At 45.1% G+C, this 23,276-nt stretch overlaps 1 protein-coding gene across 3 annotated transcripts in view; it reads right to left on the reverse strand.

The window, feature by feature from the left end:
- Window positions 1–58: 58 nt before the first annotated feature.
- Window positions 59–23,276, reverse strand: part of LOC111833546 (EVI5-like protein) — a 41,188-nt gene continuing 17,970 nt past the window's right edge. For all 3 annotated transcript variants that reach the window (XM_023791917.2, XM_023791914.2, XM_023791915.2), the window contains 7 exons: window positions 12,711–12,827; window positions 9,031–9,171; window positions 8,176–8,340; window positions 7,524–7,670; window positions 7,326–7,421; window positions 5,624–5,719; window positions 59–3,543 (listed from right to left, as the gene is read on the reverse strand). In XM_023791917.2, coding sequence (XP_023647685.1) covers window positions 3,274–3,543; window positions 5,624–5,719; window positions 7,326–7,421; window positions 7,524–7,670; window positions 8,176–8,340; window positions 9,031–9,171; window positions 12,711–12,827 — 1,032 coding nt within the window. In that variant the 3' untranslated portion in view covers window positions 59–3,273. The remainder of the gene's footprint in view (window positions 3,544–5,623; window positions 5,720–7,325; window positions 7,422–7,523; window positions 7,671–8,175; window positions 8,341–9,030; window positions 9,172–12,710; window positions 12,828–23,276) is intronic.

Consider the following 23,276-nt stretch of genomic DNA (forward strand, 5'->3'; position numbering starts at 1 on the left):
CTCATGATACATGTGCATTAAACACTCGTGCAAGTCAGAAAAATCCCAGGCCAAAATCTCCTTTCTGCGAATGTACAGTGTAAATATTTATTTTTACCATCCACTGAACACTGAATCCATTAATAATTTCAACATCATCTTCATCAATAGTATCATCATTATAGTAGTCATCCTTAGAGTGGGTTTGGAACATCACGTGGTTAAACTGCAGGACAGGGTGGTGGGGTACCGTTGTTAATGGAAGGGGAACAGGGGAACGGGTAGCTGGGAGCAGCTTCTCTGCAGGAGAAATCCGCTTCAGCTAGGAGCACCTTCATGTCTGACAAAACAATTTTCTGTTTAATGAAAGACAACAAATATACGAACGGAACACCACTGACCTTCAGGCGTACCCATGACGATGCCAACTAGAGGCTCAAATATTATGCCAAAATCTACAGTCATCGTTACTGTTTCTTCAGTCCTAATAATGACAGTGCCAACTGCCATAGCTTCACAGCAACATGAGGATTTTATGGTATACAGACTGTCCCACAAACGAAACCCACCGTGCTACGTTAATTCAAGGCTAAAAGACGTCCTTTCCAGGGCATCTCCGTTTAACCATGGGATGAAGAGTTTGAGAATTTCAGTCTAGAAGACCTGCGTGAGCCTTCTGTAGCGACCGACGGGCGTTTGGCTGTAATAACCAGGGTGCCTCCCAGCCAAACAGCAGGCGACCCGCCACCACTGTCCCTTTCAGGGTCAAATACTAACTTCAAACAGTGTGAATCAGTTAGTCACTTTCCCTACCTGGTGTAGGAGGAAAGTCAACCTACTTTCAAAAGTCATGGAAAGCAGATGCATTACAAAAAGAAAAGAACAAAAACAAATCTTAAGATTATTATATATTCTATATATTTTTTTTCCTGTGGCTGGCCTGGATACCATCACAAGTTCATTTGCATCAGTTCTTGTGAGTCACTGGCTGTTCATAGAAATATCTCACGGCAGGGGGGACAGGGTTCCACTTCAAGAACGTGAACTTCTCTGTCAACTACGAGATGATGGAATCAACATCATGAGCACGGAGGTAACCTTCTCAAAAATGATCCGAGGGCCCCACTGTAACGGAGAGCTAAACTGCGAACTAAAACACTTACCAGTCTACCATCTCTAATGTAGCACTTGGTCCAGGGTACTTCTGTAAACAGCAAAACAAACTCTTTGATGTTAATGTCACAAAACACTTCGAATTCCTTCCTAAAGGTCTACACTGGTTACCCCAGACCCCAGGACAGTCTAAACCAGTTACCAGACAGTTTTCACTCGTTGGAGCTCAGGAACACGCAGTAGTGAGCCGAAAGACCAGGCCAGGCTGGAGGCTAAAACAGGTTAGCTGATAAAAAGAACCAACAAGTTCTGCCAAATAATCAGAATTATAATAGTAATAATACTGTAACGTCTCATAACACTGCATCAAAACCTCCACAGCCCCGTAAAAAGTCCCCTTGATGGGTGTTTATACTTTAACACATGAAAAAAATATGTGCTTCATCATACAGTGCATATTTTAACATCATATCTGTATCCATGAATAGTACATGATCTATGTATATTAGAGGGCTATATTACCAATAAAGACTCTCCAGTAAGGCCAGTCTCCAAATCCAGGCGCCAGTGCTTCACTGGGCCACATGTGAACAACCATAGCAGCTCTCCTGACCCTCATTCTGCTCACAAACCTCACACTAACATTATTTAAATCACGTTTAACACTCTGGGCCATTAAAACCTCCTGCAACACAGCACCTCGACAGACACACACAGACACAAAGCTAACAGGACGTGGGTTTTCCTTGGGGGCAGCGCTGTAAGGCCTCGTGTCGGGACAGCAAACCGGTGAGGTATCGTCAGGTCGTTATACAGTACTGAAGTCAACACGGAGACGATACTCTGAGCGCCGCGCCGAACCACACAGAGGCTGACCCAGCAGGAGGCGTGAGCTGTGAGCGCCGTGTGAGCTAAAGGGTTTGAAACGAAAGCCGGCGTAACTGCGATTTTTTTCTGCCGTGGTTCCAGAGATGGAAGGGCGCCGCTGAACGCACTCACTGCTCCCACCCGTCCTGACAGCTGCTGGACAGTGCGGGGAGACTGGGGATTGCCAGCATGTTCACAGTATGGCTGGCCAACTGACAGGGAGAGCATTTATGTCTGGGGGGGGGGGGGGTACATTGTAATTTAAACGCAACACAATAAATAACAGAAGGACAGGTAGCAGCACGGTGTTTCCCATCCCGCGTCGCCTCTGCGGCCTGGCCAGCCCCGGGGTGGCAATTGGCACAGAAGAGCAAGAAAACAAACAAAAAAAATGGCCGCCGTCGCCATGAGCTATTTATGTATATTTTGTGTCGATTTATAAAAAAATATCAAAATAAATAAACACATAACTTATAACATTAAAAAAACAAGATTTGGCAACGTTGAGTTCCTTGAAGTTCTGACGCATTCTGACTTTACAGGTAAGAAATTATGATGAATCGGCCTCCCTTTGTCCGCAAGGCATAGACACACAGAAACACATAAACAGTCAGATATATTATTAATCTTTCATCTCTATCGCCTAAATGAACCCCTATTATAGTAAAAGTGACCATGCTTCACCTCCTGCTCTTCCTGACCCCGCCCCTTTCCCCTCTATTCTTCAGGGATGCCCCGCCTCCTCAGCCATGCTCATTTGTCATTGGCTGTAGTGTGTATACGTTAGGTGAGTTGAGCCAGTAGTGGGCAGAGCTTCGTGAGGGGGTGACGGAGCATACGATTGAGGACAGAGAGAGGAGCAGCCATCCAAAAGGCAAAGGGGGGAGGGCCGGGCACCACAGGAAGTGGGAGCACGCAGCCGCGACCCCCGCGGCAAGGTTAAAGTGGATCAGGCTGGGGATACACAGTGAGAACGTCACCGTTTAGAACGTCCACATGGTGGCAAATACTTAGCAGCCGACATAAAATCGGAGAGAAGTTTGCCGGCCTAGCTGACATATCTGAAGGTGTACCATCGGAGTGGAGGGTCCAGGAGACTCACTCGGATCTCCTGGACAGAATCCGGAGCTTCTCTTACTGGGGCGGCAGGTTTGCAAAACGGAGTTTTAGTTCTCAGTGACCATGTCCACAACACTCGCAGCTCCCAGAGGGTCAAAAGGTTTGGCACAGCTCGTGATGGGGGGTAGGTGTGTGTGTCTGTGTGTCTGTGTGTGTGTGTGGGGGGGGGGTAGGACGTGACCCTGTACCACCCCCTCAGTGATCCAGGGTCTCCGGACATGCCATGTCGACCTCGCCGGCCCTCTCCTCGCCCTCGCTGTCGGTGCCTCCTTCGCTGTCCAGCCGTGGCGAGGGATGGCAAGGCGTGGAGGAGAGGGTCGCGTACAGCGTCTTGGCTGGCAGGAGCTCCTCCTCCCAGCTCAAAAAGTCACCCTCCACTGAGGCGGGGCTTGCTAGAGACAGGTCCTGAAGGCATCCTCCTCCTGGGTTCTGGAATCGGTGTGGCTGGCCACGCAACTGCCTGACCTGGGGTTGAAAGAAAAATATAGGAATATAGTTTTAGTGGTGGTGGGGAGGGGCTCTGGAAAATGTGCAAATCAAATCAATCCATCCATCCACTTCTAACTGCTTTTCCTGCTCAAGGCTGCAGGGGGCCTACAGTCTATTGCGTCTTAAACATGTATAAAGTAAAACACTTCATGTGTTTAGAAAAGATTTGAGCCAATCACACATCTGCGGTCTACTGAAAGAGCTCCAAATCTGGTTTAAAAAAAAAATTTAAAAATGGCGCTCGCACACATTCGTCTCTGCAGTACTGCAGGCTATTTTTACAGCCTCAGCTCCATGACCTATTTCCACACAGACGGTGCAGTGGTCGGACCCCTCAGCAAAGCAGAACAGAGAAGGTGGGGGGCAGGCTGGGGGGGGGGATGTGTGTGTCACTGTGTGTTAGTGCGTGTGTGTGGGAAAGCGTGATGGAGGGCAGCCGGGGAAGCTGCCAGGCCGGATCAGTCTATGGGGAAGATGTGATGGGCAGATAAACTGCAGTAGAAAAATCAGAGACACTGTGGTTGTGGTTTCTGCTCGCCGACTGCAGTTCAGATTTTGTCTGTACGAGTCTGAGGGGCTTTTCCAGCACGATGCAGTGAAGAAGAAAAAACAAAAAACTAAAAACACGCCCCGTTCCAGTTAGTCTGGGTAAGCGGAGGGCAAGGGCTACCAACGGAAGCGGCTGTCTCTCCAGGCACATGTGGATCTGCTGCTTCCGTAGGTCGCCCCGCTGCCCCGTCCCAGCATGCACCTGGGCCCTGCCCCGTGCAGCCTCCTCCCTGCCTTCGCGTGACAGCGCCACTCCGCAGTTTCCCCCGGTACGTCAGCTGCGGATTCCACCATGACTCAGGCCGTAAATCTCAGACTGCCTGGGAGGTCAGGTCACCGATTTTTCCCTTCAGCACCATTCGGGGGGGGGGGGGGGGGGGGGGTTGGGGGGGGTGGAGAGGACTGGGTTGGGGGGGGTGAGGGGTGGGAGGGCACACCTGTGGTTAACCAGAGGAACACTCACTATGACTGAGATCCACTGCGCTCACGCCCACACTTTCCTGGTTCTGCTGCCCCGAGTGTCAACTGAATATTACCGCATGCAAGCGAAAAACAAACACCTTCAAATGCAAAATCAAAATACTATAAATCACTACAGCACCAGGCTTTGGGGGATTGGCTTTTGGGGAGTAAAAATTAACATTAAACTTAACATCCCTGTCAGCCAGGCTGTTCGTGAACATGGAGACTTTCTCCAAAGCTGAAATCGCTTATCCCCAGTTCAACCGGAGATAAAAATCATAGAAGACCCCAGGACATCATGGGATAGGGGTCAGGACCATACACGTCTTTTCTGCTGTGACTGATGCGCTTTTTGAGCGAAATGTCAGCGAATTTCTTGGCTTTAAGGACACCAATGACAACATCTTAATCTGTGCACTCGAGCAGAGGAGATGGTTTCCATAACAAGAAGTCTTTCGAATGACGAGATGAATCAAAACGAAAACACTCAAATCGTAACAATTTCAGATTTCAGTACTTTAAAATAAACTAAACAAGACGGAGAGAGCAAGAGAGAGAGAGAGAAAGACTGAATCAAGTGACAGAGTCACGCTCTGCTTTTCTTGGGATGAGTAATCAGTGACCTTAGCCATCACTACCTGCATCACAGTGGGCACAGATTTTCTCCGTGGTGTGCGTTTGCGTGCGAGACCTCGCAATATATTAAAACAGCCTCTCGCGCACACACACACACACACACACGACCACATCTTACATGTGCATAAAGGTTTTGGCTTTTCAGCATGATTGGGGGAAGGGTGCTCGATTACAAGAATGATCTTTCCACTGAAGCGATTCTGGGACGTCAAACCTTTGCATGACACCCTCATGGTGTTCTCCGTTTGCGTGAGAGCGATGGATGACAGAAACAGCTCACGCAGTGCAGGAGGCTCGTCATGCAGTGTGAAGGGGGGGTACACTGGGCTGCATGCAAAGGTCAAAGGGCTCCCGTGCCGCATCGCTCCACACGCAGTCAGAGGTGGCGGTGTCCTGGCGTGGTTCTGACCTCATTTTTCAGCTCGGCGACCTGCTCCCGTAGCTGCGTGATGTACTGGCTGGAGTCCGTGTGGTTCAGCTGGCCCTGAATCCGGCCCTCCTCCTTCTGCAGCAAGCAGACAGGGAAACACCCAGTCAGAAATGCTGGTAAGACCCTAATGGAGACTATACTGGCAAGCCTCAACCACACACACACACACACAGTCGTGTAATCATATCTTTTTGGGGACCGCTCATTCATTTCTATGGGAAAAATGCTAATGCTAACTATGACAACCTTAATCCCTACCCATCCCTAACCATAACCATAAGTAACCAAACAAAATACAACAGTTTTTGCATTTTTAGTTTAGGAAACTGGTCCCCATAAGGTAAAAAAAAAAAAAAAAAAACGGGTATTCATCACGTTGTGGGGACATTTGGTCCCCACAACGTAAGGTATACCTGGACCACACACACACACACTCTCTCTATGGGAGAAGTCCTCGATGCTTAGCCTTTAAGATAATTGTTCTCCACCACAGACACTAACCCTTCACAATAATACTCCACCATGAATGCTTATTTTCTATGATAATAATCCTCCACCATAGATACAGTGTCTCTATAATGGCTCATTCCATTTTAATCCAACAAATGGCTTATGTGTGACCATTTTTGCTTTTGATGTAATTTGGCATACAAATTATTCATATGAAACTTGGCATGAGAATTAAACAAAAAGCTTTTTTGTTTCTTTTTAATTGTTTCCTTTGAGATATACCCCCTTTTTTACACCATGGGTAGCAAATAATTCAGAGTGTTTTCTTATGAGCTGTGACTTATTTACTATTACAGTTCAGTATTTTATTACTACTTGGCTCAGACAGCCTGCTTCTTAATAATATGCACCAAATTTAAGTAAACTGCATTTTTTGGGTTATGAAAAATTATCTGAAAACTCCCCTGAAATACTCTGCACACTTTGGCAGAACATTGGGTACAGAACCACTTCAGGCTATTTCTACGAAAAAGTAAGATTAAGAGAGAGAGAACTTCACACGCTTTAGAAATATTTTTAGCGTGAAAGTAAGTAAACAGTACTCTCCTGAAAATTAAGTGAAAAAAAAAGTTACCCATGGCCCTACCTGCTTTTTTGAGACTCCAAAAGAGCATTTTTTTTTATTTGGGGTGCTTGACTCATGAAGGAGACCGAGTAACAGGTCAATGTTTTAAATACACGTACAGATGTCCTTTATCATGAAAAAGTACCCCTCCCTAAGAAGCTATACCTGAGGCATGCAGCTATAACAGTAAAGAAACTTGCAGTTCATAAGAAAACACCCCGAATTACCATTTTTTTTTCTACATGTGGTGTGGAAAATGCACTCTCTCTCTTGAAGGGACAATTTAAAAAACAAAACATTTCTGAGCTTTGGAAGGTAATTCACCTGTCAAATTTAATCGAAATCAAAAATGGAGATGTGAAAACTTTCAGAAACTTGTTGAATTAAATACCTCCCGCACACAAACAGCACAGACACGCGAGCCCCACGCTAACACACCTCCAGCACAGACACGCGAACCCCACGCTAACACACCTCCAGCACAGACACGCGATCCCCACGCTAACACACCTCCAGCACAGACACGCGAGCCCCACGCTAACACACCTCCAGCACAGAGCCCCATGCTCTGCCACGCTGTTGTCCTAGCATCCCTCGTTGACATACCTGGATCTCCAGTTCAGCGATCCTTAAGCGTAGCTCAGCCATGGCCGCCATACTGTCTACCTCACGCAAGCGCACGGCCATCACCTCCTCCTTGCTCTGTTGGATGCAGCCCAATGGAGCACAGAATAAGAAACCAAAACAGGCAAAATAGTAAGCACTTACCACACCCGTAGACACACAACTGGGCAGAGATTTCACCTTGCAGTCAGATACAGCCTGCTTTCTCTTCACCTCACTGAGCTGGCCCTGTAGGCCCTTATTCTGTGCAGTGAGGTATTGCACTTTCTCCTGCAGGGCGGCGCTCTCCTGCCCCTGCCGGCTCACCAGCTTGCTGTGAATCTGGTTCTGAAAGGCACACAGTGGCAACCACATTTGTTTTTCTAAAGCAAAGGTATGATATGGGAGAGATATGGGGAAATAGGCTTAACAGGTAACACTTTAGTCTCATAATTACAGGTTTGACTCCCCCCCCCCCCCCGTTTCCTCTGGATACTCAAGGTTGCTCTTACAGCTTAAATTAAATGACCTGTGGGTATCCTGTGATGGACTGGGACACTGTCCTGAGTCACCCCTGCTTTATGCCCATCAGAGGTAGAAAGTTCAAGTTCAGAAAGTATAAATCCAGACCAAGATTTTGTTTGCCCTTGAACCCAAGTTCTTTCCATCACTGGGCAAATGTTACCATGTTGACAGAATAAAGCACATTCCTGTACACCTCAGGGGTGTGGACTACGAGTTTCATTTTGATTTAGCATGCTGTACCGGAACTAGCTGCACTAACACCTCCACAGCTGCAGGTGGTGCCCTTTCCTCCCTCAGCACCCGGCACGGTAGCCGAGTCGCAGCTCACCTGACTCTCCAGCTCCAAGACCTTCAGTCTGGCTTCCCGCAGCTCTGCCAGGGCCTGGGCCTCACGCAGGCGTGCCGCCATCAGCTTGTCCTGCAGCTCGTTCATGGCGTTCTTCTTGGGGGACTCCTTCCAGTGGCCACCCCCGCCCCCGCCGCTCCGTAACACCTGAACGGTTTCAGCAGAAAATGGTCAGAACACACAAAAAACCTACTGAGAAAATTAAGATTCTGTTGACAACTTGAGCTAATAAACAGTCGGTTTGATGGAAGCGGTGCAGATCTCTCAGTGTCTAGATTGTATAAATCGGTTTATACCCTTTTCTACATTCCTACATTGAGTAATTATTTCTCATGCTCGCTACTCATCTTCTAATCATCCCTTTTGTGGCCTCAGCTGTGCTGTTGATAAAAAAATCAGTTAAATTACAGCAAAAGCCTTTGGCAGTCAAAAGAAATGCTTATAGCTGTTTATCTGGGTGGCAAGTGCACTTTTGCTCAGAGCAAAAAACACAGTTTAGTATTAGAGCATATGCAATTAAAAACTATTCACTGCTTCATTGATTTTTACAAGACCCCCTACCCCTGCAGCAGAGAGAGAGATGACAGCATGAAAACCACCCGGGCAAACGATAGAGGACCCAGCTCAAACTGCTTTCTTAATGTGATCAGCAATGTGATTTGTCAAATGGGAGACGCACAGGAGCTGAGGCGGGTGAGACAGAGGGGATCGTGTCCTCCCTGGCCCGGGGGTCCCCGCGGTGACCAGCACCCCCAGTAACCGCCCTCGCCTTCTCAGTTCCCGGCCGTCAAGCCCTTCGCTTCTGCACCTCATCAGCCCCCCACCAGCCGCCCTCACCGGCCAACGCTGGTTGAGCTCGGTCACCGTCTCCTGCATCTCCCTGAAGCAGCGTAGAGTCTCCAGTTCCCTCAGCTTCACCAGCTTCAGCTCCTCCTGCAGCTGCGCCACATTACTCTCGTCCGGCAGGGAGCTGTTCCTCTGGAATGCGATGCACAGCCACAGCAGTCAGCGATGCATGCTCGCATTGTTTTGGTTTCATACAGCACAAAAAAAAGCTGGTAAATGTGATGAAAACAAGCAGTACTAGTAACACATAAAAGCACAGCATGTGCAAGAGGGTTTAAGTTGTTATATATTTGGAAGAGAGTGGCTCAGCAGGCTTGGATACTGCGCCCATGACTGGAAGGTCGTCGGTTCGAATCCCATGGCCAGCAGAATGATTTTACCACTGGGCACTTGAGCAAGGACCTTAACGCCGAGGGACTTAACGCTGCCTGACCCTGCTCTCTAAACCTTATAGGGCTTTAGATAAATTGATCTCCTAGATAAATAAATTGGAAAGTATCTAAAAAGTCCTGAAATGCACCAACATCTTTGATAAGCACAGGACCAAACATGTAAGAATTAGGGATGGTAAAATTCACCAATTCGCATCAGTCCACCAGCATAAAACTTCTGTGTACTGGATTTAATTTGGGATAAACTCAGGATGCGTCGTTTCTTATAACTTCGCATCAGTAAAATCAGATTTATTAATGTTCACAGCCGTAGCCAAAAGTTTTGAGAATGACACAAATATTAATTTTCGCGAAGTCTGCTGCCTCAGTTTTTATGATGGCAATTTGCATACCAGAATGCTGACATCATTTCAGTGATTCTCTTGTTAACACAGATTAGTGTGTTGATGAGGACATGGCTGGAGATCACTCTGTCATGCTGATTGAGTTTGAATAGCAGACTGGGTGTTTTAAAAGGAGGATGGTGCTTGAAATCATTGTTCTTCCTCTGGTAACCATGGTTACCTGCAAGGAAACATGTGCAGCCATCATTGTTTTGCACAAAAAGAGCTTCACAGGCAAGGATATTGCTGCTAGTAAGATTGTACCTAAATCAACCATTTATTGGATCATCAAGAACTTCAAGGAGAAAGGTTCAGTAGTTTTGAAGGTGGCTTCAGGGTGCCCAAGAAAGTCCAGCGAGCGCCTGGACCTTCTCCAAAAGTTGATTCAGCTGCAGGATCGGGGCACCACCAGTGCAGAGCTGGAATGGCAGCAGGCAGGTGTGAGTGCATCTGCATGCACAGTGAGGTGAAGACTGTTGGAGGATGGCCTGGTGTCAAGAAGGGCAGCAAAGAAGCCACTTATCTCCAAGAAAAACATCAGAGGCAGACTGATATTCTGCAGAAGGTACAGGGATTGGACTGCTGAGGACTGGGGTAAAGTCATTTTCTCTAATGAATCTCCTTTCTGATTGCTTGGGCCATCCGGAAAAAAGATTGTATGGAGAAGAAAAGGTGAGCGCCACCATTAGTCCTGTGTCATGCCAACAGTAAAGCATCCTGAGACCATTCATGTGTGGGGCTGCTTCTCAGCCAAGGGAGTGGGCTCATGCACAATTTTTCCTAAGAACACAGCCATGAATAAAGAATGGTATCAAAACATCCTCCGAGAGCAACTGCTCCCAACCATCCAAGAACACTTTGGTGCCGAACAATGCCTTTTCCAGCATGATGGAGCTCCGTCCCATAAGACAAAAGTGATAACTAAGTGGCTCGGGGAACAAAACATTGACGTTTTGGGTCCATGGCCAGGAAACTCCCCAGAACTTAATCCCATTGAGAACTTTTGGTCAATCTTCATGAGGCGGGTGGAAACAAAACCCCACAAATTCTGACAATCTCCAAGCATTGCTTATCCAAGAATGGGCTACCATCAGTCAGGATTTGGCTCAGAAGATGAATGACATCATGCCAATTCCAGAGGTTTTGAAAAGCCAAATATTAACGCTTTGCATAAACTTAATGTAATTGTCAATAAAAGGCTTTGACACTTATGAAAGGCTTGTAATTATACTTCAATGCCATAGAAACAGCTGACAAAAAGATCCACAAACACTGAAACAGCAAACTTTGAAAACCAATACTTGTGTCTTTCTCAAAACGTTTGGACACGACTGAACTAAGTAGAGGGCCTCTGCATTTATCATATATTAACCATTTCTGTATGTGCACCATACTGAACTGCACAGCATCATATTCTTTTGCATCGCATGGTATCGCGTTGAATCGAATCATATTGAATTGCACAAAATCGCAATAGGAGTGAACCATATTGTCTCACATTAGGAGTTTCTTCATATGCATCTTTAACGTATCGCATCATTAGCAATGCATCAAGATATGCATCTCATTGGCTGCCTTGATGGAGATACACATCCCTAGCGCAGAGCACGCAAAAAGTGCATGCAAACATGCACACACGGAGCTGAATCCAAGAAAGAACACGGGTCAGCTACATGCCTGTGGTCCTGGGAAGCATGTGTTTAAGATAGAGGCACAACATGGCTGCATGCATGTGGCCCAAGATGTCTGTCAGCAGCTAACGACGCCGCTATCTGCATGTGACATCGGCAGTGTGGCAGCTCACTCCCCAGCGCCTCGTAGCCTGCGGTTTGTGTGGCGGGGGGTGGGGACAGGCATCTACCCTGGAGGTTTGGAAGCGGGGGCGGCTGTCTGGGCTGGGGGGCGGGGGGCTGAGGTGCAGTGGTGGGCTCAGTGGGGTCTCTTCCCCGCTGCTCCCTCGCTGCAGGTACGGGGAGGTGAAGCCTGTCTTTCTAGGAACCCTGAACCCCGGGGAGGGTCTGAGGGTTTGAGGATTCATGTGGGGGGAGGGCGAGACATAGAGGGTGGCATTTCATTGCGACGCACAGTCGTTTCCCACCTGCTTCTTCTCGTTCTGGCACCAGGTGTGCCCCCCCCCCCCCCACCCCCCACTCAAACAACAGCTTCATGTTTTTTGGCTGCTGCACCAGTGTGAAAACCGTTTAGGCAGGCCAGAACCCCCCCCCTTCCTCAGGGGGAGGAGGCGTGAGCCTCTCTGGCCAGATTTTAAATCAGAAGGATCCATCCATCCTCACGTCACCTTCGCTGTGTACGGCCCCCTGCTCTCCTGTCCAGTCCCCAGTGTTTCTGCGATTTCAAAATTGTGAAATCTCATCCCTTGTTACTTGAATGTGTATGTTGCACCGTGGTCCTGGGGAATGTTATTTCAGGCTACTGTATACCTGAATAGTCATGGTATTGCAATGAAGCCCACTTGAGTTGACTGCAACACTGCTGAGGGTTGATGAATGCAGAGGGACCGTGGGGACAGTGTTTCTGGTCCTGATGGGCCAAACTCTGTACGCTAACTTTGGTTCCAGTAGTTCAGTTTGTCTTTGCTTATTTGTTAGTTGATTCAAACACATTAATCAGAAACAATGTGAACACTTGCTGCATCTGTTACTGGGGCTTTGTGCCAGGTAAGGATGTTTTATTTCTCCTGTCTATTTCTTCATTATTTAGAAGTCAGGGATTTGGGGCCAGTGTTGGAAAGCATCAGTGACTCCTCATACAGATTAATTTCTGATAATGAATTCTCTCTGCTGATGTCGCTTAAAAGCAGTTTTAATGGGCATCAGGTTCACACAGCTGTGTCACACACTGGCATCACACACACATGGCCGGGCGGTGAGCTGACCTTCTCCAGCTCCAGCACCTTGTCCTGCATCTCCTTCATGGCGCCAAGCAGATCCGCCTCCTGCAGTTTCGACTGCTCCAGCTGCGTCTGCAGGCTGCTCACGAACTGCTCGGTGTACTGCGGAGGACAGGGGGAGGGACGGCGCTCATCGTGCGTCTACTGGCACAGGCTCGGCGTCTCAGAGGTCTGTTTAGTGCCGCGCCGGCTGAATTTCACGGCATGAGCCAACGCCACTGACAGCTTTGTTCCGATTTTCTTAAAGATACGTTATCTTTGCTCACATCTTAAACGGTGCCTGATTAGATGTTTCACTTGAGTGAGAAATGGCAACACGAGACTGAGCAGGGTAACCTTGCCGGCCCTCTTTAACATTCTGCATCAGGCTTTCACCTCCCCTGGGACTGAAGAGATTTGTCATATAACAACCAACTCTGATTCTATCCCTGCACAGTTTTCTGGACAACGTTCCATGAGCACTACCTCAGTGCTGTAATAAAACCATGTACTTAGGCCTCTTGGCTGGTCATGGTGGCCAGTTTCCCCAAAATCAGCATAGCACCCTGCCTCCACCCCCCCGCCCCCGGTCTGAGAGTCCACCATTCTCATAGGATGCTACTGGCTGTCTGGGAGGGAAGGTGAACCTCTACATAAACCTTCACATCGGCAGACCTTCTGTGCTAAAAAGACTTAATGAAGCAGCATCTGTCATCCCCAAACCAGCGCAGACAATTCCTTTCCTGGAAACAATGGGAGTATTGTAAAACACCTAAACACAAGCATATATTTCTTTAAATTACATCTCAAAAATCTCAAAATCACCCAGATGCACTGCTTTTATTTTATCGACAAGGGAAATCGAGAGAAGATGCTGCCAGAATGACAACATTTAACAACACTTTTCGCATCTCATTATTCGGTTATTAATTAATAGTGGTTAGAAAACTAAAGCCTACGATTAACAACCCATAAACAGCTATTGCCTAGAAAACTGTTTGCTTAATATTAGCTAAACCACTTTCCACGTCAGCTTCACACATCCCCAGAAGAGGAGGGAGGAATTTACACTCATCTTCACCGACAACGAAAAACCAATGAACCTCTTAACGACTTCTTCAGCAATATCCATTTCCCCTTTCTGCTTTTCTCATTCTCTGTTTTTGTTCAGCTCGACATACAGGAGGGTGTTCGCCTCATCACAGACATCGGGGATAAAACTGAAGCAGCCGCTTGCTGCACAGACATTTACCCACGTGTCTCTTTATTAAATAGTATGGTGGGTTTTACTCAATTATAAAACAACGCAATATACCCACAAGCATATATTTCTTTAAATTACATGGCACATAACACAAAAAACACAAAATCACCCAGATGCACTGCTTTTATTTTATCAACGAGGGAAATCTAGAGAAGATGCTGTCGGAATGGCAACAACATTTCTGCAGGCAGCCCGTCACTCTCTATCACCATCTTATCCATAACCCTCCTAACCCCCTCAACTACAGTACAATTTCTAGAATTACTGGATGGATCAACAGGAAATGTCAAAGCCAATAAATGTGTTTTTACCCGAATGCTCATGAGTCCCACTCATGACACGCAACTGTGAAACTACACCCATTCATTTATTGCACATTCCACTTATATGGCGATTTGCACAATAGTTCCCTGCAGTAAGGTGGTTAACCATATTTCTTTGAAAATGCCTTAATGACCATGACTCATAATGCAGGTTTATGTGTAACACTGACCTTTCACAGCGTCCAGTAGGGATGCTTCCGGTCAACATACCACATTGCCGGGACACAGCCTCCTGCTAATTTTCAGAGCGTCTGGATGTTGGTGTTTTCGCAGAGATGTACAGCAAAGACTGCTTTGGACGGCGTGACAGTACATTTCTTTATTGTACTTGTTTTTTAATCACTTAGCTGTGTGTGTGTAAGTCGGCAAATCAAATCTCAATACTGCCAAAGCATCAAGGTACAGTTTTTCATGTTAAAGCCCCCGCCCCCCCCCCCCGGATTTTCTCTCTTAGACTTCTGACTCCACAAAATGTTCTGTGACTTGTGAATGTGTTTCGATGGACAGGTCCATAAACAGTATCCATCTATAATATCTATGGAATTGTATTCAATTAACTGCGTTCAAACTGACTTTTCTAGCAAGTGTTACAATCAACCCCGCCCATGGGCTAAGTTGTAACATTTCACTTCCCCCCACTTTCAGTGCAATTGTACAAGAACGGTATGTCCCAGTAACAAATTTTGAGTGTTTATTGGAAGCAGAAATATGTATGGTGCTTGTATAAAAATATGATTAAATCTAATTTTTTAAATGTTTTAGCCAAAACCAAAATGGTAGGCTGGCCCCGTGCTCCTCAACATTCTTTATATGTATAAATATTCATATTCTGCTTATTTCTCATTTGCACCATAACCTTTTCTTTGACATAACAGTAAGAACTGAAACAGACACACCAGTGGTATAACTCAGTAACTGCCGTATAATATCATACAGACACACCAGTGGTATAACTCAGTAACTGCCGTAGAATATCATACAGACACACCAATGGTATAACTCAGTAACTGCCGTAGAATATCATACAGACACACCAATGGTATAACTCAGTAACTGCCGTAGAATATCATACAGACACACCAATGGTATAACTAAGTAACTACTGTATAATATCATACAGACACACCAATGGTATAACTAAGTAACTACTGTATAATATCATACAGACACACCAATGGTATAACTAAGTAACTACTGTATAATATCATACAGACACACCAATGGTATAACTAAGTAACTACTGTATAATATCATACAGACACACCAATGGTATAACTAAGTAACTGCCGTAGAATATCATACAGACACACCAATGGTATAACTAAGTAACTGCCGTAGAATATCATACAGACACACAAATGGTATAACTCAGTAACTGCCGTAGAATATCATACAGACACACCAATGGTATAACTCAGTAACTACTGTATAATATCATACAGACACACAAATGGTATAACTCAGTAACTACTGTATAATATCATACAGACACACCAATGGTATAACTCAGTAACTACTGTATAATATCATACAGACACACCAATGGTATAACTCAGTAACTGCCGTAGAATATCATACAGACACACCAATGGTATAACTCAGTAACTACTGTATAATATCATACAGACACACCAATGGTATAACTCAGTAACTACTGTATAATATCATACAGACACACCAATGGTATAACTCAGTAACTACTGTATAATATCATACAGACACACCAATGGTATAACTCAGTAACTGCCGTAGAATATCATACAGACACACCAATGGTATAACTCAGTAACTGCCGTAGAATATCATACAGACACACCAATGGTATAACTCAGTAACTACTGTATAATATCATACAGACACACCAATGGTATAACTCAGTAACTACTGTATAATATCATACAGACACACCAATGGTATAACCAAGTAACTACTGTATAATATCATACAGACACACCAATGGTATAACCAAGTAACTACTGTATAATATCATACAGACACACCAATGGTATAACTCAGTAACTAGCGTATAATATCATACAGACACACCAGTGGTATAACTCAGTAACTACTGTATAATATCATACAGACACACCAATGGTATAACTCAGTAACTACTGTATAATATCATACAGACACACCAATGGTATAACTCAGTAACTACTGTATAATATCATACAGACACACCAATGGTATAACTCAGTAACTACTGTATAATATCATACAGACACACCAATGGTATAACTCAGTAACTACTGTATAATATCATACAGACACACCAATGGTATAACCAAGTAACTACTGTATAATATCATACAGACACACCAATGGTATAACCAAGTAACTACTGTATAATATCATACAGACACACCAATGGTATAACCAAGTAACTACTGTATAATATCATACAGACACACCAATGGTATAACTATTAACTACCATATGTCATACAGACCAGTGCTTGAAGTGGGAAAAAATAAGTGCAGGAACTCTAATTTTCCGACATTTGACATTTGTGCGGTGGAAAAAAAAATCAAGTCTTTAGGATGTGTTGGTTCAAAAACTATTTTAATTTAATCATTCTTCCAAGCAATAACCTATAGGCATAGGCTACTTTTTTCTAATTCACAAATGGAATACTGAAAAACCATTAAAACAACATGTAGTCTTTTATCGGTCTTGTGATATTGTCTATTCTCGGGCCACTGCCGCTGCGTCGGATCAGTTTCAGTAAGTACCGGAACGCAGAAAAAAGTGGCGGAACCCAAAAGACGAAAATAACTGTGTTCCGCTGCGTTCCGGCCCACTTCAAGCACTGATACAGACACATACAGACAATGCTGTGATTTTCGTCCGAGATCAAATGTTACTGCTACCTAGATCATTTGTGACTGCACAGAAAGTATAGTGTACGTAAAATCTGTATATACCAGATCCCAAACTTGTGATAACTAAGTACTAGCAATCCACCAAACATTTGCTATATTAGCATTTTAATTTTGGAAATAAGCATATATTTATTAAAACCGCTGGACTAGTTAAGATGATCATGCATACAAATTGCAGACAATGACAAAAAATTACAATGATACGTTTCCTCCACCCCCTCTCCCCTATTTAATCATTTCTCTTCCCACACCCCCAAGCTCCATCTCAAGCCCCCCTACAGTAGGCTTGGGTGATATATAATTTTTCATACCATCATATTATTCATATGGGTGGGCACAATATTTTCACAGCATAAAAATTCTGTGGAAAATGGAAAAAATGACTTTAATACCACCCAAGCTTAACTTACACTAACCCCACCTCTCCAAAAAATGAAATTTAAAATGAAATGATCTTTTATTAACAATTTGTATACAAGTGTGTTCTACAGCTGGCCTTGACTTCCTTAGCTGCCACATAGAAGTGTTGCTTCATTTTATGGGCAATTTGAGAGCAAGGGTCTCATTTATCAAAGTGTTCATAGAATAATTCTTAAATATGTGTGTGCACAAACTACCGGGATTTATCATTAATGCATACAAACAGCCGTATGAAGTGAGCGTTAATAAATCTCACGCATTCTAAATATGACTGTGTGTGCATAGCAAGACTAATTTAAATAAACCCCCTCAATGAACCATGTACGGAGACATATAACGTCCAAATAACACACATCGAACCGCACATTGGAGAATGTGTTGCAGAAAAGAAAACCGTGAACAGATATAGAGTTGTATCCTTATTCACCTCTGCCATCATTCTCATTACATGTGACACTGCATTAACTGCATATGTCACCTGTCCCCATGTTAGGTCATTCTCTTTCTTTGACAGGCCACTGGTAAAGTTTCCAAACTGTACCTATTTGTTTTTTTCTATTATTTCCAGAAGAACTTAAACCTTATTTTCTGTGAAGTTCAGTTCCCTCCTTCACAGTTTGCTTTTAACTTTAATTTTTTTTACCTTAATTTCTTAATTAATAAAAGTTACAAAATAATACAAGCTTACAGTGCAAAATATATCATACCAATTCCAGTTCATTATTAGTAACAAGTGTCTGCAAAGTTTGAAAAAGACCCATTAAATACTTTATTAAGTAATAGTGTTAACAAGATCAAGTGTCTGAAACGGCCCTTTTCATTGCTAACACTATGCGAAACTGCTTCAAATCTGGTGTGATCTGTATAAAAATTTGATCAGTTCTAGGTCGTCACCTAGATAAAGTTTGAAAAAGATCTGTGAAAGATTTTTTAAGTTATCACATTAACGAAGTGTCTGTAGGGGTGGACCAGTCCAAAAGCCATAGGCCTATATATGTCTCATCCAGGGAATACAATTACATTACAAAACATAGGAAACTTGATATACGTGCATTCCTAGAATGAACCACAGTGAGAGACCTCTGTACCAGTTTTTGTGCTTGGAATTTCTTCATCTAATACCAGTATTCAGATTTGATTACATTCATTAGTGAACATGCAAAAACTGAAAATCAAAAATTAGGGGCACATACTCATTCACTACCCCTCAATTAAAAGTACCGCAACTGCAGTAAGGCTGTTGTCTGTTCCCATACAATAATCATACGGCCAGTAACTGTTACTATTATTATTATTCAGGAAATGACCTTAATCTAAAGTTCTTCAAACAGAACCCAGTCCTCTGGGGGGCAGCAGTGAGCGTGGCTTCCAAGAGACCACAGTTTTCCCAGAGAGGCTCGGGTGGCTCGCTGGGTGTCGGTGAGTCAGTCCATGGCGCATAAAGCGTAAATAAACAGAAGGAGAAGTGTGGTTCTGAGTACACAGCGGCGCTGTGGTCAGGGCAGGGTTGTGCTTTGTGTCATGGGCCACAGGAACGGCACAGCGGCTCGTTCTCACGGCCAACGTCTCTCTGTTTTGCTCTCACACACCCCCAAAGCAACCGGCTCTCTCTCTCTCTCTCTCTCTCTCTGCTGGGCACAGGGTGAAAAGGTCACCCAGCGGGCGGTGCACTTCCTGACAAGCAGCAGCATTTCTGTCTTTTTCACCTTTCGATAGAGAAATGAGAAGGGAAAGCAGGAGCCGCGGGAGGACCTGGGAGCCTGACCCAGTCCGGCCCAGCCCAAGGATGGGGGCCACGTCCACCTGCCGGCAAGGACCTGGCTGCGTTCAGCGTAAGGGTGGAGACGGGTGGGAGCGAGGTGTAAGTCACATGGTGTAAATGGTGTTGCACCACTATTTATTTACACTTTTCAGTTTAAGTGGAAATATTGTTTTCTGGGAGAAGCTCCTTTGACGAATAAGCCAAGATGGGCGGAGACAATGAGGATGTCCTGCCACCCCCCCCCCACCCCCACCAATGCACTGGTGGACTATGGCAGGTGGGAAAGCACAGTGGAACCCCCCCCCCCCCCCCCCAGCTGGTCTCACAGCAGCAGTGGAAGTGACTGGGCAAGGGTGTAGGAGGCAGGGTGTATGAGAACCCCGAGGTACTACTGTCCCCACGGCTACCGTGACTTCCCCTCCCTCGCTGACACACAGAGACACACACACAGAAAAGTTGGGGTTCCGTTCCCAAGGTGGATTCCGACACATTCAGATCGATTAGAATTATAACGACCATGTTCTGTCTAACGCTGCATCCGGATTCTGAGAAGCCAGAACTGGAGTTAGAGTCTCAATAAAAAAGCTAGAAGAAAAACAAAAGAAAAAAATAAGGGCAGAATCGGCAGATGAAAAGATGTGAAAGATGACTGGAAGCCTTCCACCGTTCCCAGACAGCAGGCCCCTTCTGATAACCCTGCTCTCACGAGCAAAAGAAACAGAAAACAAACGAATAGCAGCCAGCAAATCTGGCACAGAGCAGGAGAGCTGAGCCGACTCAACACTGAAGACACAAACACGTCGTCTCTCACTCTTTCAAAGAGTCTGTTTGTAAAATAACTGATCTGTTCAGATCTATTCAAGTTACACTTAACTGCTAGATATTTTTTTCTGGAAATATCTCACAATAATTGCCATCGCATCCATTTCCTCACTTTCCTTAAAGCAGTACTTCGAAATTCTTGGCTTCTCATGGGACACAAACATAAGGGCTACACCACAAGGTGTTTAGACAGATTCTGGGTCTGTAAGAGATTCTTTGGGACCTACACTGACACCACAGCAGAGGCAGTGAGATGCCAGAATTGACTCAAGGTCGCAGCAACTGTGCAGATAATGGGATCTAACTCGCCATCAGTCCCTCCCGGCCTCAGCGTGACGCAAACTCCAGCTAAACTGCCCTCGGCAGAACAGATTAATCAAAAATTCAGTCATAGATTTAATCCTACTAAACAATTTATGTAAAATTGCATAAAATATCCATAAAATGTACAGTACCATCACATGACCTGGTCACCTGACCTAAGCACAGTACATTTGGTTTTGGAGGAGTTTGACCAAAGTGAAGGAAAAGCATCCAATGAGAGCTCAGCATATGTGGGAGCTCCTTCAGGACAGCTGGGAGAGCATCCCAGGAGGTCACCTCAGGGAACTGGCATAGAGGAGACCGTAGGGTCAGCCAGTCCCTGGAGCAATTGGGGTTAAGTTAAAAATTTGAATACAACTTTAGGTTATTTGCTTACAGGAAAATCCATTTCAGAGAAATAGGTGGGGGGGGGTGCAGATTCCTGTGCTTCTAGGAAAAACACAGACACCTGATCACAGAGCCTCACTATATTCATTTTTTTGTTATAAAGGTGCAAGAGAATCATAAATAAAGAATGTTGGACAATTCACTCCACTTTTTACATCCATTACTGAGGGAGTGATTAGAAACATAGAAAAAGAAAAAATAGAATATGAAGTTTCTGTGTAGCACTGAGGGAAAATGAGAATTTAATTAATTAGGTGAAAAATTAGGTTTAGAATTTGATAACGTGTGACCAAATGGTGAAGCAGCTGGAAGCCTAAAGTCTCGTGTTAATTTTTATTAATGCGGATAGAGGCGGATAGAGGCTGATAGAGGCAGATAGAGGTGGATAGAGGCTGCCTGAAAGCACACACTGACTGAATCTGTAAGCAGCAGATACTTCAGGTGTCTCATAAAGAAAAGGAGCCTCGTCATTTCTGGCGTCTCAGAGAAACCAGCAGCGAAAAACAGGAGAGGAAACTCCATCAGTCAGCATGTGAAGCCAGAAGCTCAAGGCTGCCCAGGGCTACATTAGATGCTTTTATCTCCAGGAGAGCTTAGGACCTCTCAGGAGGACGCAGCTCTGTAACACGATCCGATACTTTGTGTCAAGTCTGCTCTGAACATCCCACCTTTGGGATCGAGACCAAGGAACGGCAGACAAGCTGTTTAACTCCTTCACCTTTGACCAGCAGATTTCTAAAAGATATCTACTCTCAGGGCCTACACTATATGGACAAAAGTATCGGGACACACCTCTTAATCAGTGAATTCAGGTGTTTCATTCAGACCCATTGCCACAGGTGTATAAAATCAAACACCCAACCATCCAGTCAGGTTTACAAGCGTTTGTGGAAGAATGGGTCCTTCTGAAGCGCTAAGTGAATTCAAGTGTGATACATCGAACACCTTTGGGATGAATTAGAACGACAGAGATTGCGAGCCAGTACTTCATGTACAACATCAGTGCCTGACTTCACAAATGATCTTCTGGATGAATGGGCATAAATTCCCACAGACACACTCCATAATCTTGTGGAAAGCCTCCCCAGAAGAGTGGCAGCTGTTGTAGCTGCAAAAGGGGGGAACCAACTCCATATTGCTGCCTATGGATTTAGAATGGGATCTTCCTGTAGATGTAATGGCCAGGTGTCCCAATACTTGTCTTATAGAGAATATTACTTTTCCCCCACATGACTGCTGTTTTTCTGGGGATCAGGGAATCTTTTTCAGTTTTCCACAGTAATAGTTTTGGGGAAGGAAAAAAAAAAACAAACAAAAAACCACAAGTCTAGACTTTGTGGACATTTGAAAGCCTGCAAGGTCTTTGCTGTACAATCAAAGGGCAAAGCGGGGTCAACGAGTCTGAGCAGACGGGGGGGGTAGAACATGGAAAACCCTTTTCGCACGTAGACGCCCCACCCTTTACACCATGAGTGACACTGTACATTTCAGAGCGAGTGTCAAACCACAGACTCTTTCTGACCGAAGTTACGCACGGCCTTACCCCTGGCGCTCTAACACCGTGCGTAACCCACAGCTGCGTACATCGTACATACGTACTAAATTTATACTTATTTTTTCATTTCTGCTTAACCTCCTTCGCGCAGCTGTAAGCAAATCAATTTCCCTCCCCGGGTCAATTGAGTATACAAATCTGTATGTCTTTCTCTAAATCAGTGTTTCTCAAACCAGTCCCCCCCCCCCACCACGACAGTCTCTCCCAAATCCCTGAAAGTTGGGAGGGAGCAAAAACAAGGACCGTCTTAGGATCCCTGAGGACTAGTCTGAGTAACACTGCTCTATATTTTAGCAAACACACACAAGCATACACGGGCAGGAACTGTGGATACGGCTGTACTTTTCCAGCATTAAGCTCTAGAAAGTAATAGGGAGGAAAATAATGACATAAATAAAGCTGGTTAAAGCTCATTAACTAAAACAAATGCCATTTAAGGATTATTAATTCATAATCACTAACCATCCGAGCTTCTGTCCCACTCCCTTGGTGGTTCATTGCTTTTAAAGCCTGGAGGATCAAAGTTCTGGTCTGAGCAAAACAGACCTAAAATCAGGCAATCAAGCGAACAGTAAAAAGAAAGAAAGAGCCGCAGGGACGCGTGACAGTGGCAGAGCGACAGCGGCGTGTGGAGCTGAAAGGGGGGCGGGGGGCGGGGGGCAAGGCCCGCCGGAGCACACAGATCTACATGCATGTTTCCTGCCACCCCGACAGCGAAGGCAGACCCAGATCCTGGGTGTCTCACAGCTGTGCTCCAGTCCAACTCCCCTATAGCACTCACTGCTGCTGCCGCCTCCGCTCCCACTCTCTGGCGCACTGGGAAAACATGA

This window comes from Paramormyrops kingsleyae, chromosome 5, assembly GCF_048594095.1.
Source record: "Paramormyrops kingsleyae isolate MSU_618 chromosome 5, PKINGS_0.4, whole genome shotgun sequence".
In the NCBI taxonomy this organism is placed as follows: domain Eukaryota; kingdom Metazoa; phylum Chordata; class Actinopteri; order Osteoglossiformes; family Mormyridae; genus Paramormyrops; species Paramormyrops kingsleyae.